The sequence below is a fragment of the Muntiacus reevesi genome, chromosome 12 (genome assembly GCF_963930625.1).
Source record: "Muntiacus reevesi chromosome 12, mMunRee1.1, whole genome shotgun sequence".
Taxonomy (NCBI): Eukaryota; Metazoa; Chordata; class Mammalia; order Artiodactyla; family Cervidae; genus Muntiacus; species Muntiacus reevesi.
In genome coordinates this window covers 59,093,389-59,111,209 of record NC_089260.1, presented here as the reverse complement: position 1 = coordinate 59,111,209, position 17,821 = coordinate 59,093,389, and the positions used below count along the sequence as shown (strand labels likewise).

At 37.0% G+C, this 17,821-nt stretch overlaps 1 protein-coding gene across 8 annotated transcripts in view; it reads right to left on the bottom strand.

Annotated features, from left to right (window-relative positions):
* The window catches only part of SPIDR (scaffold protein involved in DNA repair), a 263,884-nt gene that overhangs the window by 155,775 nt on the left and 90,288 nt on the right, over positions 1-17,821 (bottom strand). For all 8 annotated transcript variants that reach the window (XM_065903392.1, XM_065903396.1, XM_065903391.1 and 5 more), the window contains 2 exons: positions 13,558-13,808; positions 1,307-1,407 (listed from right to left, as the gene is read on the bottom strand). In XM_065903392.1, coding sequence (XP_065759464.1) covers positions 1,307-1,407; positions 13,558-13,808 — 352 coding nt within the window. The remainder of the gene's footprint in view (positions 1-1,306; positions 1,408-13,557; positions 13,809-17,821) is intronic.

The window sequence follows — 17,821 nt, the reverse complement described above, 5'->3', positions numbered from 1 at the left end:
TCCCTGCAAATAGGTTCATCAGTACCATTTTTCTAGATTTCACATATATGTGTTAATAAATGATGTTTTTCTCTGATTTACTTCACTCTGTATAACAGGCTCTAGGCTCAGAGGGTTTCATCAGAGAGCTACCCCATGAGTCTATCCCTGAATTTCAGCTGTTCACTACATGTAAGTTCCTGGGACTGGTGAGACAGGAAATTACCTCTATTTAATATTTGCAAGTTTTTCTCTTATTTATTCAGTTGCTATAAACATAAAAAGTGAGAAAATACTTTTTTATATTGAAAGAAAAAAAGTCTTCTACCAGGCCACAAAGGAAACAAAACACCAAACAGTGAAATGTTCTTCCTAATATATGCTTATAGTGAGATATAAGCACACAACTTACTACAACTTACTACAAGATACTAAAGATACAACTTACTACAAATATCGAGGATTCATAGGTCTGAAAAATAAGAAATTCATCAAAGAGAAAAACAAAATCCAAATTCTTAAATACAGAGATTTCTAAAAGAACAATCTATTGGAATTGGTCTTATTCATATTTTCAAATTAATAGATAATTTTTGTCTGTTTTTTTATTTTGCTTTTCTCTTTTATTCATCATATAAGTAAGTACCCTCTATTCTCAAATGAAAGAAAAGAAAACAAAAGGAAGATTCCAAATAAGCTATCTGGTATTGATGAGCCAAACAAAAGCTCATCTGTTCCCTTCAGTCTCAGCACCCAGTCATACTTGTTTCACTTGGTATTTTTCTTGTCCAACCTCCAGAAGACACTCTCTCAGCTCTGTGCTTGACGATCTGGTTAATTCACTGTAATGAGAAGTTGTAGTGGCAACTTTTAAGCTGCATGCTGCACCTCATTAGAAGGGTTCTACATCAATTTAGTGAGACAAGGACTTGGGATACTACTGAAGTTAGTGTTTATTGAATGTTTGTTTCAGGTGTGTGTGTGTGTGTGTGTGTGTGTCTGTATGTGAGTGATATGTGTGAATGTTGAGTTAGTGTTTACTGAATGTCTGTTTCAGGTGTGTGTGTGCGTGATATGTGTGAATGTTGTGTGTGTATTATGAGACGCAGTAAGATGTACTGCTTACTATGGGTCACAGTCACAAAAATCAGAAAGCTACTGAAACAGATAAAGGAAGAAACAGATGTAATACAGAACCCTCCAACTCAGATCTCTGGTACCTAGAGAAAAAGGGGTAAAAATAGTAATGATCGACTTTATATATTTTAATGTAAAAATATTTTTACCTGGCATATTCTTTACTCACATATGCCAGTGCAAGCCTTACCTGAAAGTGTCTTTTGGTAAGAAACACCCTGATGTCTCCACAAAGAAATGGCAGATCTCTCTCGATTCTGCAGTCCATTTAGTCTTTCTGCTAGCCCGCCTCTGTTCAACAAATTATAATGTATTAAGTTTAGTGAAAATAAAAGCTTCAGAACAGTTGGAACATTCACACTTTATACCCTCCAATCGGGGCATGCACGTTTTAACTTGTGTGGCATTACACTCTCTTCCTACAGGTCAAATCCGTCTACGTTAGTTATCTCCTTTTTTAAGACTTCTTGGATGATCAGTTTTCTGATTCTTAGAAATGTGGGCTCCTCTGAGATGAGTCTGACTTCCTGACTACTCTTTCTTAGTTAACTTACTCCATACATATATTCTGATTATGTGTTTTCTGCTATGCCAAGCCAAGCACAGGTGCCAAGGATGTGAAGAAGGCAACAAGTCACATCACGGTGGACCTTATAGCCTAATCTGCAAAAATATAAGTGTAAAATGGGTTCAGAGTTGTAATCAAGAATAAAACCTGCACCCAGTTGACAGACAGAACACTCAAATAAGAGGATCTGGGTATGAGCTCATTACTTGACCTAGAGAAAAGTGAGTATTAACTGTAAATACAGCAAGGATACCAACATTATACAAAGGAAAAAACTTCCATGAATGGCAGGAAGATGACTCATAATGAAGGATACACAGGCACTTCACAAGAGACCTGATCTGTCAATGAATAGACACACAGATAAATTATAAAGCTCATTTGGGTTTTTCCATGAACTACCTTCATTCAGAAAAGTCAGCAGTTCCTAACATATCTGTGACCACAGGAGAAACTGTGATCAGCTGTTAATCACCATTTGACTCTGTAAGTCATCAATGTATTATCTCATAAAATTATGTTCACTGATCACTTCACTACAGTATCTCATTTTATTCTAGTAATATTCCTTTGATGTAGAAACAACAGATATCAATACCCACTTCATACATGAAAAAAGTCAGAGCTTAGAGAGAGGTCAGGAAAATTCTTCAATGTTGTATAACTAGCCAGATGAGTAAACAGAAAAGACACTGTGTTTGGCATTTAGTCAATCGTCAAGAAATGCTAATCACTGCCATCACTGACTCTGTTCGATTTTTACTTGCACCCTGCACTCTTTCTACAATGATTAAAAGACCTCATTTTAATATACATTATATATATTATCACTACAAATTACTTCATTTTCCGATTAGGTAGTTTTTTTTTCTATAGGCACTAATTATTTCTGAATATGTGTGTGAGAGCAGTATATATAACAGGAAATTTTTAAAAATTCTCACAATCATATATATGCCAAAGCATCTCTACTTTATATACATGTAAGCCTTTCTTCAGATCATTCTGTTTACATGAAGTGACTAATCTGTACATGCCCTCTAAACAACACCATGAAAGGGGGCACTATTGTCTTCCTCACGTTACACATGATAAACAGAAGCACTGAGAGTGCAACACTGCACAAGGAGAGACATCTGCTGAGGGGCACAGCTGGGTGAACACCAGGTAGTCTGGCTCCAGAGAGCACAGCTCAAGACTCAGTGATACACCTACCACCTCTTCAGGAATACTTGCTAAGCACTTAAAGATACTAAAAACACATAGAAAAGCAGAAGACTGTATTTGCTGCACAATGATCTAATTATTTACCAAATGTTTGTTTTCAAACTTATGACTTTAAGGGAGAAGGAAAAAAAGAAGACAAAATACAGTCTGAAAGCATTATCTTACAAGTGAACTTCAGGAATTTTAGGATTGAAAGGTAAAAATCAGGAGTAAAAATGAATGAATGCAAAACTGCCCTCCACATGCGGGAGCATCTGAAGCCTAAGAGAGAACCTGCATTCCCGTCCAGACTTTAGACACAGGTCACAGGATTCCTCTGTTCCGAGAATTCCTGCAGGGAATTCTGAGCAGGTACACCAGAACTCAGGAATGGAAACACCATGACCTCTAGTCAACAAACACAATTCCAGGAAAAATCTCTTGTATATTTAAAAAAAAAAAAAAAAGATTCAGTAAGGCTCTGCTATAATATAAGCAAAATATTTTTTCTTTTTTTTTTAAATTTTATTGAGACACATTTGACAAATAAATTTGTAAAGTACATACAGTGTATACAGTGGTGATTTGATATATGTATACCTGTGAAAGGATTCTCCCCCATTTACTCAGCTGATAGATCCACCACTTCACATGTTTATCTTTTTTTCTTTTTGATGTAAACATTTAAATTCCACTCTTGACAAATTTCAGTTGTACAATGTAGTGTTCTGAATAACGGTCACCATGTTTACGTCAGATCCTCATAACTTACTCACTTTATGACTAAAAGTTTGCACTCTTTTCGTATGAATACATTTCCAGAAGTGGGACTGCTGGAGAGTATGGAAGAATCTACTCAATTTTCTCAGAGCTCTCCATACTGTTCTCCTTAGTGGCAGAACCATTTACACTCCCACTAACAGCCCACAAGGGTTCTCTGTATCCTGGCCAGCACTTGTCATTGCTTGTCTTTTTAAGGACATTCTGACAGGTGTTAGGTGGCATCTCAGTGAGCTTGGACTTGCATTTCCCTGATGATGACTGATGTTGAACACCTTTTCTCACATCTTTGGTCACTTGAATATCTTCTTTGGAAAATGTCTATTCAATTCTTTTGCTCATTTTTAAAAGCAGATGGTTTGATATTTTTGCTACTGAGTTTCGTGAGTTAATTATGTGTTTTGGATATTAACCTTTATCAGATATGACTTGCAAGTATTTTTTTCCATTCTGTAGGTTGCCTTTTTCATTTGCTTCTGGTTTCCTTTATTCCGCAGAAGCTTTCTATATTGAAAAATTCCACTTGCTTATTTTTGCTTTTTTAGATTTTCTTTTGGTGTCAAATCCCCAAAATCCATCACCAGGACCAAGGTGAAGGAGATTACCACCTATGTTTTCATTTAAGACTTCTACATTTTCAGGTCTTCTGCTTAAGTCTAACACCTGAGTTGTTTTAATGAGTGGTGTAAGACAGAGGTTCAGTTTCATTCTTTTGTATGTGGCTATAGAATTTTCCCAACACTATTGAAAAGACTATCCTCTATCCATAGTATTATTTGTGGCTCCACAGTTATGAGTTAATTGACCACATGTGCACAGGTTTACTTCTGGACTCTCCATCATGCTCCACTACCACTCTGTAATATGGTTTGAAATCTGGAAGTGTGATGCCTCTAACTTTGCTCATCTTTCTCAAGATTGCTTTAGCTATTTGGGGTCTTTGTGGATCCACATAAAGTTTAGGATTGGAATTTGATAGGGGTTGCACTGGATCTGTAGATAGCTCTGGGTAGTATGGATATTTTAACCATATTAATTCTTTCAATCCATGAGCACAGAATAACTTTCCATTTATTTTTGTCTTCCTCAATTTCATTCACCAATGTCATAATTTTAAGTGTATTTTTTTTTTACCTCCTTGGTTAAATTTGTTCCCAAGTATTTTATGCTTTTTGATGGAACTGTAAAATAGGATTGCTTTCTTAATTTTTATTTTGGATAGGTTTGTGGTTAGCGTACAGAAATGCAACTGATTTTTGTACACAGCGATACTAGGGACTTGGTTCCAGACGAACACAATGAATTTATTATCATAATAAAGCAAATCACAAGAAACTTTTTGGTTTCCTCATACATGTAAAAATTAAGTTTACACTATACAGTACTCTATTAAATGTATAACAGCACTGTGTCTTAAAAATGTATATATCTTAATTTCAAAATGCTACTAAAAATGGCAGAAAAACAAAGGGTTGCCACAAACTTTTAATCTGTAAAACAAAAACACACAATATTTGCAAAATACAATGAAGCAAAGCACAAAAAAATGAAGTAGGCCTATACTGATTTTGTATCCTTTACTGAATTTATTTAGTACTTCTCACAGCTTCTTTAGTGAGTCTTTAGGTTTTCCTGTAGAGTATCATGTCATCTGTAAATAAGACAAGCTCTAATTCTTCTGATATTTAGATGTCTTTTATTTCTCTTTCTTGCCTAATTACTGTGGCTAGGACTTTTAGTACTGGGTTAAATAAAAGTGACAGGAATGAATGAACATCCTTGCTGTCCTTGATACTAGAGGAAAACCTTTGACCTTTTCGATGTCAAGTATGATGTCTGCTGTGGTTTGCACTCTGTGGTTTTTACAGTGTTAAGGTACATTCTCTTAACACCCAGTTTGCTGGAGGTTTTTTTCATAAATGGATGTTGATTAAAAACATTTTCTGCATCTACTGAAATGATATGATTTTTTTTGTCTATATGTGATATATCATGTTGACTGATTTGTGAAGAGTGAACAATCCTTGAATCTCTAGAATTAATCCCAATTGATCATGGTGCATAAACCTTTTAATATATTGTTGAACCTGATTTGCCAATACTTTTATTAAGGATTTCTGTGTCCATGTTCATTAGGGATATTGGTCTATAATTTTCTTTTCTTCAGGTGTCCTTGTCTGATTTCCATATCAGGGCTATGTAAAATGAGTTTGCAGTTGTTCCCTCCTTTTCTATCCTTGGAAAGAGTTTGAAAAATATTGGCATTAATTCTTCATTGACTGAGACAGAATTAAATAGTGAAGGCAAACTGTTCCTAGATTTTTCTTTGTTGTTGATGTTTTTGATGACTGATGATAAAGAATCTGACTGCAGTGCAGGAGACCCAGGTTCAATCCCCAGGGAGGGAAGAGCCCCTGGAGAAGGGAATAGCAACCCACTCCAGTATTGCCTGGGAAATTCCAAGGACAGAGGAGCCTGGCGGGCTAATGACAGTGGGGTTGAAAAGAGTCAGACAGGACTGAGCAACGCTCACTGTCTTTCAATCTCACTAGTAGTTTCTCTGTTCAAATTTTTAATTTTATCTTGATTCAGTCTTGGTAGGTCGAAAGTTTCCAGGATTTATCCAAATTTCTTCTAGGTTGTCCAATTTGTTGGTATATAATTGTTTATAGTACCTATTATAATTCTTTCTACATATATGGTATTAATTATAATGACTCCCTTTTTAGTTCCAGTTTTGAGACTTTTCTCCTGTTTTTGTTGTATCTAGGTTAAGTGTGAGTCTACTTTGTTTAGCTTTCCAAAACAACATTAATCATTTCCACTAATCTTTTCAATTTATATCATATATTTTCCTACTGACTTTTACTATTTCTTCTAATAACTTTGGGCCTAAGTTGTTGTTCTTTATATGATTCTTTGAGGTGTAAAGTTAGGTTGTTCATGCACTGCTGACTTGATCATTATGAAATAATTTCCCTTGCCTCTTGTTATAGTTCCTGGCTCAAAGTCTATACAGTATGATATAAGTAGAGCTACCCCTCTTTCTTTAGGTTTCCATTTTCAGGGAATATTTTTTTCCATCCCTTCACGTTCAGTCTGTTTCTCTCTACTTCAAGGTGAAGTTTCTTACAAGCGGCATTTGGTTGGACTTTTTTAAAAAATCCATTCAGCTACTCTTTTGTCTTTTGATTGAAGAATTTAGTCCATTTACACCAAAAGTAATTACTGATAAATATGGATTTATTGTCACCATTTTGTTCGTTGCTTTCCAGTTTTTGTAACCCTTTGTTCCTTTGTCTTCTCTTTGTCCCTTTCATTTCAATTTGTTGATTTTTCTCTATGGTATGTTTTGATTCCTTTCTCTTTAACTTTGTTATCTATTATAGGTTTTTTACTCTGTGGTTACCATGAGGCTATATAATACGTCTTGGTATTTAAAGCAGTCTACTTGAAGCTGATAACAACTTAGGTTCAAACGCTTACTAGAATTCTATACATTTACTTTATCCCACTCTGACATTTTATGTTTTTGATGGTACAATTTAAATGCTTTTATCTTATGTATCCATTAACAAAGCACTGTAGTTACAGTAATTTTAAATATCTTTGTGTTTTAATTTTCATACTATATTTTAGAAGTGATTTACTCACCAACAGAATTAGAATATTCTGAATATAATGATATATTTACATTTACCAGTGAGATTTATTCTGACATGTTTCCCATTACTTTTACCATCCATCTTTTCAGTCTGAAAACGTCCCTCAGCACTTACTGTAAGGATAGATTAGTGTAATTGATGAACATCTTCAACTTTTTTGCTTCATCTCTTGTTCAACTCTGAAGGACAACTTTGCTGGGTACAGTAGTCTACGTTGGCATTTTTTCCCCTTTCAGCACACTGGATATATCATGCCACACACTTCTTGTTTGCCAATGCTGTGCTAAAAATCTACTCATAGTTTTACTTGGGTTTCCTAGTACATAAGACACTGATGTTCCCTTGCTGTTTTACAATGATCTGCCTTAACTTTTGATAATTTCATTATATGTTTTGACACTGGCCTGTTTGGATTCAACTTACTAAGAATTTTCTAGACTTCCTGGATCTAGATGTCTGTTTCTTTACCCATCATAGGTAAGTTTCAGGCATTACTTCTTTGAGTGAACTTTCTGCCTGCTTCTCTCTTCTCCTTCTGAGACCCCTACAATGAAATACTGGCCCACTTGATGGTATCTTACAAGTCCCTTAAGGTATCTTCAGTCTTTTTCATTCCTCTCTCTTTTTGGTTCTCTGTTTGGATGAATTCTCCTGCCCTGTTTTTGAGTTTACAGATTCATTCTTCCACTGGATCTACAATGCTGTTGAAATCCTCCACTCAGTTTTTCAATGAAATTATTGCATTCTTCAGCTTTGTGACTTCTACTTGGTACTTTCTTATATCTTCTATCTCTTAAAATTTTCACTTTGCTATTGCATTATTCTCCTGACCTCAGAGAGCATCCTTAGGACTATTATTTTTGAACTCTTTTCAGGCAAATCATTTATGTCTCTGCCATTAGGGTCTGTTTCCAGAGTTTTCTATTGTTTTCTTTTATTAAATGTATTCCTCTTATTTTTTCATTTTGCTTGACTCTATGTGTTTAGGAAAACAACCTTATTTTTCAGCCAGGCCTGAGTTCTTGGTTCTCACAAACTTTTGTGAACATCCAAGATGTCTTCTTTGTTCTTAGTGGTTCCTGGAAGTTGAGAGTGTGCCAAGACCTATCAGTGTCCCAAAGGCAGAATCTCAGTTAACAGCTTTTAAAGTACACAAGTAAACTTCTGTCAGGGAAATACTGGAAGCTGGGCATTTCTGTGCACTTCCTCTGTGTTGAGCTCTTTCGGGATAGCCAGATAAGAACTGCTTCTTTATTTGCTACTGTCCTGTTCAATCCATAAACGCCAGTCCTGCTGGCCATCAGACATAGGCAATCAAGGTATATCCTCTGGGTGGCAGTCACAAAAGCTGAAATGCCAGACATGTGCACAAGCCTCTTCTAGGAGACATCATCAACCCACAGCGATGTAGAGAGAGAGCGAGAAGACAGCACATGCTGGCCTCCCAGGTCTCCAAGGAGAATGGCAGCCTAGATGTGTGATAAATTAGAACCTGATCCTCAGGCAATTGTGCAGTAGTTTGAGCATTCTTTGCCTTTGAGCATTGTCTTTTTTTGGGATTGGAATGAAAACTGAACTTTTCCAGTCCTGTGACCACTGCTGAGTTTTCCAGATTTGCTGACATATTGAGTACAGCATTCTCAAGCATCATCTTTTAGGATCTGAACTAGCTCAACTGGAATTCCATCACCTCCAATAGCTTTGTCCATAGTGATGCTTCCTAAGGCCCACTTGACTTCGCAGTCCAGAATGTCTGGCTCTAGGTGAGTGATCACAACATCGTGGTTATCTGGGTCATAAATCTCTTTTTTGTATAGCTCTTCTGTTTATTCTTGCCACCTCCTTTTAATATCTTCCGCTTCTGTTAGGTCCATAACATTTCTGTCCTTTATGGTGCCCATCTTTGCATGAAATGTTCCCTTGGTATGTCTAATTTTCTTGAAGAGATCTCTAGTCTTTCCCATTTTATTGTTTTCCTCTATTTCTTTTTATTGCTCACTGAGGAAGGCTTTCTTATCTCTCCTTGCTATTCTCTGGAACTCTGCATTCAAATGGATATATCTTTCTTTTTCTCCTTTGCCTTTCACTTCTCTTCTTTTCTCATCTATTTGCAAGGCCTCCTCAGACAACCATTTTGCCTTTTTGCATTTCTTTTTCTTGGGGATGGTCTTGATCACTGCCTCCTGTACAACATCATGAACCTCCATCCATAGTTCTTCAGGCACTCAATCTATCAGATCTAATCCCTTGAATCTATTTGTCACTTCCACTGTATAATCATAAGGGATTTGATTTAAGTCATACCTGAGTGGTCTAGTGGTTTTCCTTACTTTCTTCAAGTCTAAATTTGGCAATAAGGAGTTCATGATCTGGGCCACAGTCAGCTCCTGGTCTTGTTTTTGCTGACTGTATAGAGTTTCTCCATCTTTGGCAGCAAAGAATATAATCAATCTGATTTTGGTATTGACCATCTGGTGATGCCCATGTGTAGCATCTTCTCTTGTGTTGTTGGAAGAGGGTGCTTGCTATCGCCAGTGCATTCTCTTGGCAAAACTGCTAGCCTTTGCCCTACTTCGTTTTGTACTCCAAGGCCAAATTTGCCTGTTACTCCAGGTGTTTCTTGACTTCCTACTTTTGCATTCCAGTCCCCTATGATGAAAAGGACATCTTTTTTGGGTGTTAGTTCTAGAAGGTCTTATAGGTAGACAGCATAATAAAAAGCAGACATTACTTTGCCAACAAAGGTCCGTCTAGTCAAAGCTATGGTTTTTCCAGTAGTCATGTATGGATGTGAGAGTTGGACTATACAGAAAGCTGAGCACTGAAGAATTGATGCTTTTGAACTGTGGTGTTGAAGACTCTTGAGAGTCCTTGGACTGAAGGAGATCCAACCAGTCCATCCTAAAGGAAATCAGTCCTGAACATTCATTGGAAGGACTGATGCTGAAGCTGAAACTCCAATACTTTGGCCACCTGATGTGAAGAACTGACTCATTGGAAAAGACCATGATGCTGGGAAAGATTGAAGGCAGGAGGAAAAGGGGACGACAGAGGATGAAATGGTCGGATGGCATCACTGACTCGATGGACATGCATTTGAGCAAGTTCCAGGAGCTGGTGATAGACAGGGAAGCCAGGCTTGCTGCAGTCCACCGGGTCACAAAGAGTTGGACATGACTGAGCAACTGAACTGAAATGATCCTCAGGCAACAGTTTTTATCATATGCAAATAGGTCTCTTTGGGAGAAAGAATGGGAGCTGTTTTTGTCAGCTCACTGTGGACTGAGCTCTAGAGAAACAGCCACAGGGAGTCCTGGTAAGTCCGTTAAGAACTACATCTATGTTTGCTAAAGGCTGGTGGCATGACCAACTGGATGTACATGAGTTTGAGCAGGCTCCCAGAGTTGGTGATGGACAGGAAAGCCTGGCGTTCTGCAGTCCATGGGCTTGTAAAGAGTCGAACACAACCAAGCGACTGAACTAAGAGTCTGGTGGGTCTCATAGACACAAGCCTCTTTGGCTTTTAGAGCTAGGTGTTTGGGGGCTAGTCCTTCCAGTGAAAGTTTTAAAAGCTGAGGGGCTACATACTGGATCCAAATCCTCTGCTCCTCACAGAATAGCTGGGAGTTACAAGTTCCCCAGTGACTGCGTGTTGCTGAGCCAGGGTGGGTCTATGGTGAGGCTCTCATAAATTCACTAAGCAAGCTAAGACAGTCCAATTATCTTTTATATAAAATCGACAGATTGGTACCATATCTGAAAAGTTTACTGGCATCAATTCAACAAGGCTAAACATTTCTACAAAATGTGAAGTGAAAAAGAAAAAGATTCAAAAACATTCAACTAATTTCCAGAAAAAGAATCACTACATACTTTTAATACACTCTACCAGGTGAAGAAATCAGATAAAGAGAAAATAATTTAAATAAATGTACTATACAATATTTTCAAGTTTTGCTTTCTGTCAAATATAGCAAGCACTGCAAACAAACAAAAAAAAAAAAACCTGACCGTAAGACTGGGGTAATATGGCCTTATTATTGACAACCTAACTAAAATATCAAAGCAATGTTAGATTGACTTTCATTAGTTATGCCTCAAACAGTGCCATGAATCAACAAAAATAAAAATAGGACTTCCCTTGTGGCTCAGTGGATAAAAACCCACTTCCCAACATAGGGGACATGGGTTCAATCCCTGGTCCAGGAAGATTCCATATGCCAAGGAACAACTAAACCTGTGCACCACAACTACAGTACCCACACTCCAGCACCCACAAGCTGCAACTACTGATGACGGTGCTCCTAAAGCCTGTGCTCCACAACAAGAGAAGCCACTGCAACAAGAAGACTGTGCACCACAACAGAGTAGCCCGCACTCCACGCAACTAGAGAAAGCCCACATAAAGCAACAAGGACCCAGTACAACCATAAATAAATAAATAATTTTTAAAAAATAAACAAATGAGGAAGAAGGCCCAAAGAGACTAAATTAAGGCCAAAGAGACTGAATTTGTCCCTGTTGGACAAATCACAAGGAGAGAGGGCCAATGTTCTCCAGCCCTGAAATGCCAACTACTTAACTTGATCCTTGCTAGCTAGTCCTTATGAGGCTAAAAAAAAAGAAAAAAATCCTTTTAATCACATTTATAAATATTTTATTCGTGCTACATAATGGAAACCTGTAACTTACACCTGCCTTTTTCCTCATAGCAGTTTCATTTTCTACAGACTGCCCCCCACCCCACCCCACCCCTGGTTGAACTTCTGTGACAACGGCTGGTGACCCTTCCCTGTGAGGATTATCAAGACATCTGTATCCACAGCATTTTCATAAAAGTTCACTTCAACAAGTCTTTCTTTCATCATTACTAGACAACTATTTAAGAGATTTTCTCAACTGAAAACATGATGCTATAAACAGAACAGCCTATGAGTTGAAACATGTGACCTTTCCCCTGCTTCCAAGCAGGTAAGCAAACCTACTCCAGGCAGCAACCATAGGCCTTCAGGAAGTTCAGTAAAGCTCCTCCTAGCGCCAACAGAAAGTCTTCCAGTCTGATGCCCAAGACAGACAGCCCTAATCACACCAACCGCACTCTTAGTATTTCAACACAGTAACTCTGAAAGAATAACCACAAAACAGACATCTCTCAGTTATCACTTAGAAATCACAAGAAGAAATCAACTATTTGCATATTGCTGGAGTTGCTTCAGTCATGAGCAAAGGACATTCTAATCCCTTTAGATTCCTTTCCTGTTTTCTCAAGAGACTACGACATCTTTCTCATTTAAGGGTATTTAATAACTTCTTCACTCTGGACATGAGGCATTCTGTCTTACTTAATGTCCAAAAAAAAAAAAAAAAAACAACAGTGAACAGCATCGATAGACTCACCAGACTATATCCATCCCACTGAATTGGTCACATCCTTCTAGTCTCCCCTCTGCTCCTTTATTCAAAACAGGTCTCCTTCTCCCATTTCCATCCCTGGACATGGATAGCGATTATTCTTAACCTCTCAGTCTCCACTGGGTCTTCTCTAATATTCCCTAACTCATCTCACTTTTTTCTCTGGGATCTCTTTTAGACACTGGATCCCAATCAAGTCTGATCAAACGCTCTACTGCACTCCTTCACACATCCTGCTGGCCCTCTGTAGCCTAGGTTCTATGGTTCCTCACACACACACCAGCCAGTTTCAGGCCTGTGAATCCTTGCTCTCGCCAACTACAATCACAAAAGCAGTCTCAATACTCTTTATTTCTGCTTCCCTCTTTAGACATAACTCACTCAAAAATAAGAACAGTCATTTACTTGTATTAACTGTCTAAGATAACACTTGGAACACGGTTACTAAATTAAATTTCATAAACCCAAACAACCAATCTCCATTATGGAAAACAGTTATATAAGCTGAACTCAAACAGTTACGTTATGACTGAAACAGTGGATGCTCAACTTAGATGAACAAATCCATAAATCATCTCCAGAAATTATAACTATAAATCATTAACTGCTCATCAGAATTACAATTCTATTCTATAAACCTTCCTTCCCACATAAATAGATATTTTTAAATTAACATTTTAGGTATTTGGACTTTTTAAGAAAAAGAAAAAAAACTGATACATGTAACTCTATGGCTGATTCATATCAATGTATGACAAAACCCACTGAAAAATAAAAAAGAAAAAAAAACTGTTTTATAAAGTATTTAACCTTAAAAGCTTCTTCCTCTTTGCTGAACTTTCTGGAGTCTTGGGAAGTTTTGTCTGTTTCTTGGGTGTCTGCAAAATGGTTTCTGTAGATTCTACCCTCAGGTTTTTTCGTCTCTCTGTAACCTGTCTTCCATCTGATCCAAAATCCACATGATGTTTGTGAGAGGATTCTGAATCAATGAGCAAGACGTTCTCAGAGCCATCATCTTCTTCACTATCTGATGAATACTCTAAAATCTCGGTAGGATTTGTCTGAAAACAAAAAAATTAAGAGAAATGCAATTAACTTTGGAGAATTGTTTATTCAAATCCATATTTATACCATGCCTATTATTCTACCCCCATATGATTATATTCATTGAAATAACTTTGCAGACATAATATCTGTATCTTAAACTTCTTTCTTGATACAAAATCCAAAGTAAGCAAGCCATATACCCAAAGAAGAGATTAAACCAATTCTAAGCCAGACACTATCTCAAAGAATCCACCAAACCCAGTACAAACATTTCAATCTTCCTTCAATAAACTAAAAGAAATGTGCCACACATTTGTCAGTTTCAAAAACTGAACTAATAACATAAACCTGAATGCCACTACTCCTTTAACACCTACTGGGAAAAAAGTAATCTTTTGATTCTGAATTTTAATGTGGGGTATAATAATTTAATTTTTATGTGTTAAAACTCAAATTTTCTTTAAAACTGCTTTTTCAGATGTAACCCACTTAATTGACCAAAGAAGTCTCTAAGGATAAAGATGAAAAATTGAGTTTTCCCATATAATTCCAATGAAATATTTTCCAGAGGCCAGTTTGAAACTGCTAATAAAATTAATACACAGAAATCACTTGCATTCTTATATACTAACAATGAAAACTTAGAGAGAGAAATTAAGGAAACAATCCCATTCACTATTGCAATGAAAAGAATAAAATACCCAGGAATAAATTTACCTAAAGAAACAAAAGACCAAGTATACAGAATAAAACACAAATGAAAGAAATCAAAGATGACACAAACAGATGTAGAAATATACCATGTTCTTCAATTGGAAGAATCAATATAGTAAAAATGAATATACTACCTAAAGCAATCTATAGATTCAATGCAATCCCTATCAAACTACCAATGGTATTTTTCACAGAACTAGAACAAATAATTTCAGAATTTTTATGGAAATACAAAATACCCCAAATAGCCAAAGCAATATTGAGAAAGAGGAATGGAACTGGTGGAATCAATCTTCCTGACTTTAGGCTATACTACACAGCTAACAGTCATCAGGATTGTATGGTTCTGGCACAAAGACAGAAATTTAGATCACTGGAACAAAATAGGAAATCCAGAGATAAATCCATGCACCTATGGACACCTTATCTTTGACAAAGAAGGCAAAAATATACAATGGAGAAAAGACAGTCTCTTCAAAATGTGGGGATGGGAAAACCAGTCAACTACATGTAAAAGAATGAAACTAGAACACTTCATAAAACCACACACAATAATAAACTCAAAATGAATTAAAGACCTAAACCTAAGACCAGAAACTATAGACCTCTTAGAGGAAAACAGGCAGAACACTCTCGGACATAAACCACAGCAAGATCCTCCATGATCCACCTCCCAGTGTAATGGTAATAAAAACAAAAATAAACAAATGGGACCTAATTAAATTTAAAAGCTTTTACACAACAAAGGTAACTATAAGTAAGGTGAAATGACAACTCTCAGAATGGGAGAAAATAATAGCAAACAAAACAACTGAAAAAGAATTAATCTCCAAAATATACAAGTAGCTCATGCAGCTTAATACCAGAAAAATGAACAACCCAATCACAAAGTGGACAAAAGACCAAAACAGATATTTCTCTAAAGAAGACAGACAAATGGCTAATAAACACATGAAAAGATGCTCAATATCACTCATTATTAGAGAAATGCAAATCAAAACCACAATGAGGTATCACCTCATGCTGGTCAGAATGGCCATCATCAAAAAGTCTACAAACAATAAATGCTAGAGAGGGTGTGGAGAAAAGGGGAGCCCTCTTACACTGTTGGGTGGAAGGCAAACTGGTACGGACACTATGGAGAACAGTGTGGAGATTCCTTAAAAAAACTAGAAATGGAACTACCATACGACCCACCAATCCCACTGCTGGGCATACACCTGAGGAAACCAAAATTGAAAGAGACACATATACCCCAATGTTCACTGCAGCACTGTACAATAGTGAGGACATGTAAGCAACCTAGATGTCCATCAGCAGATAAATGGATAAGGAAGCTGTGATACATATACACAATGGAATATTACTCAGTTATAAAAAGGAATGCATTTGAGTCAGTTCTAATGAGGTGGATGAACCTAGAGCCGATTATACAGACTGAAGTAAGTCAGAAAGAAAAAGACAAATAATGTATATTAACATATATATATGGAATTTAGAAAGATGGTACTGATGATCATATATTCAGGGCAGCAAAGGATACACAGATGTAAAGAACAGACTTTTGAACTCAGCAGGAGAAAGCGAGGGTAGGATAACTTGAGAGAATAGCATTGAAACATATGTATTACCATGTGTAAAACAGTCGGCCAGTGCAAGTCTGATGCATGAAGCAGGGCACCCAAAACTGGTACTCTGGGACAACCCAGAGGGATGCGGTAGGGAAGGAGATGGGTTCAGAATGGGGGTGGGACACATGTATACCTGTGACTGATTCATGTGATTGTATGGCAAAAACCATCACAACACTATAAAGTAATTATCCTCCAATTAAAATATATTAATTAATTAAAAAATAAATGCAATAAAATAAAATCCTCTTTTCATCACACATCAAAAAAAAAAAGAAACTGGTCCTATGCCCTTATTTCCCTTTTAATGTCTTGTTTTTAAGAATGTTCTATTAATTTGTGTTTTTGTGCTATCTTGATAATTGAGGGAAATATCATCAGGGCATGGTGGATAGAACTGTTATGTAATACAATATAATTATAATAATAATATGCTTGAGAGCATAATAAATATTTACCTTTGGAATTAAAAAAAAACAAACTAGGAACTATGTTAGAATGAGTCACTGAGTCTTTTTCCTAACATTTCCTATACTTTCTTCTACTCAAATTTCTGAACTACCAAATAAGTAAGAATTTTTGTTTTGAGCACCAGATTATAAAACAGGACTTCACATCAAGAGCCAAAACTGGCGCTTCCCTGGTGGCTCAGTAGCAATGAATCCACCTTCCAATGCAGGAGAAACAGGTTGATCCCTGGCCCAGGAAGATCCCACATGCCTCAGAGCGACTAAGTCACGCACCACAACTCCTGAGCCTCTGCTCTACAGCCTGGCAGCTGCAACAGTTTAAGGCCACACACCCAAGAGCCAGTGCTCTGAAGAGAAGCCACTACAGTGAGAAGCCCGAGAATCTCAACTGGAGAGTAGGCTCCCCTGCTCCAACTGTAGAAAAGCTCGCACAGCAGTGAAAACCCAGTACAGCCAATAAATAAATAAGTAAATAAATGGCAAATCCTAGAGAGAAGTATCAAAACATTCTCCTGTAATGTTTTCTGTCTTTGCTCAGAAACATGCTAAAACGTTTAAATGTGGTAGATATTTTCCTATTACCTGATTTTGCAAATCACTCTCATTGTTTTAATGTCAGCAACAATTTATCCTTCAACATTCTAATTTTCCAGTATATTAGTAGCTGCTCCTAATTTAACACTACACTAAATTTTTAACTCATTAAATGTAAACTGTACATTTAGTCGAATGGGTTCTGTACCCCATCAGTTCATACTGTAGCTACAGGGACCCTCACAAGGAGCCCTTCCTATTGATGGTCAACTTGGACTGTGTCACTGGCACTGTAGCAGGCACAAGGACACACGTGAACGAGCTTATCACTTATGGGTATGTGTGTGCGCATGTGCACTGGGGTGTGTGTGTGTGTGTGTGTAGGTTAGCATTACAATTTTCATCATTTACTAATCTACACACAAGGCAAAAGATTTATCACATTTGGCCTTTTGAGAATCTTATCGTTAAAATCTTTTTAAGAGCTTAAAAAGGACCTTATCTATTCCCACATCTCAAAAGTTTGGGTAGTCACCTGTTATCAGGTGTCGTTTAAAATATGAAAAAGTAAATGAAAAAAGTGTCAAAAGAAGAGCTTCACCCCATAATCCTCTCCACAGGCTCAACTGTGTGCCCCCTTTCAGTTCAGTTCAGTTCAGTCGCTCAGTCGTGTCCAAC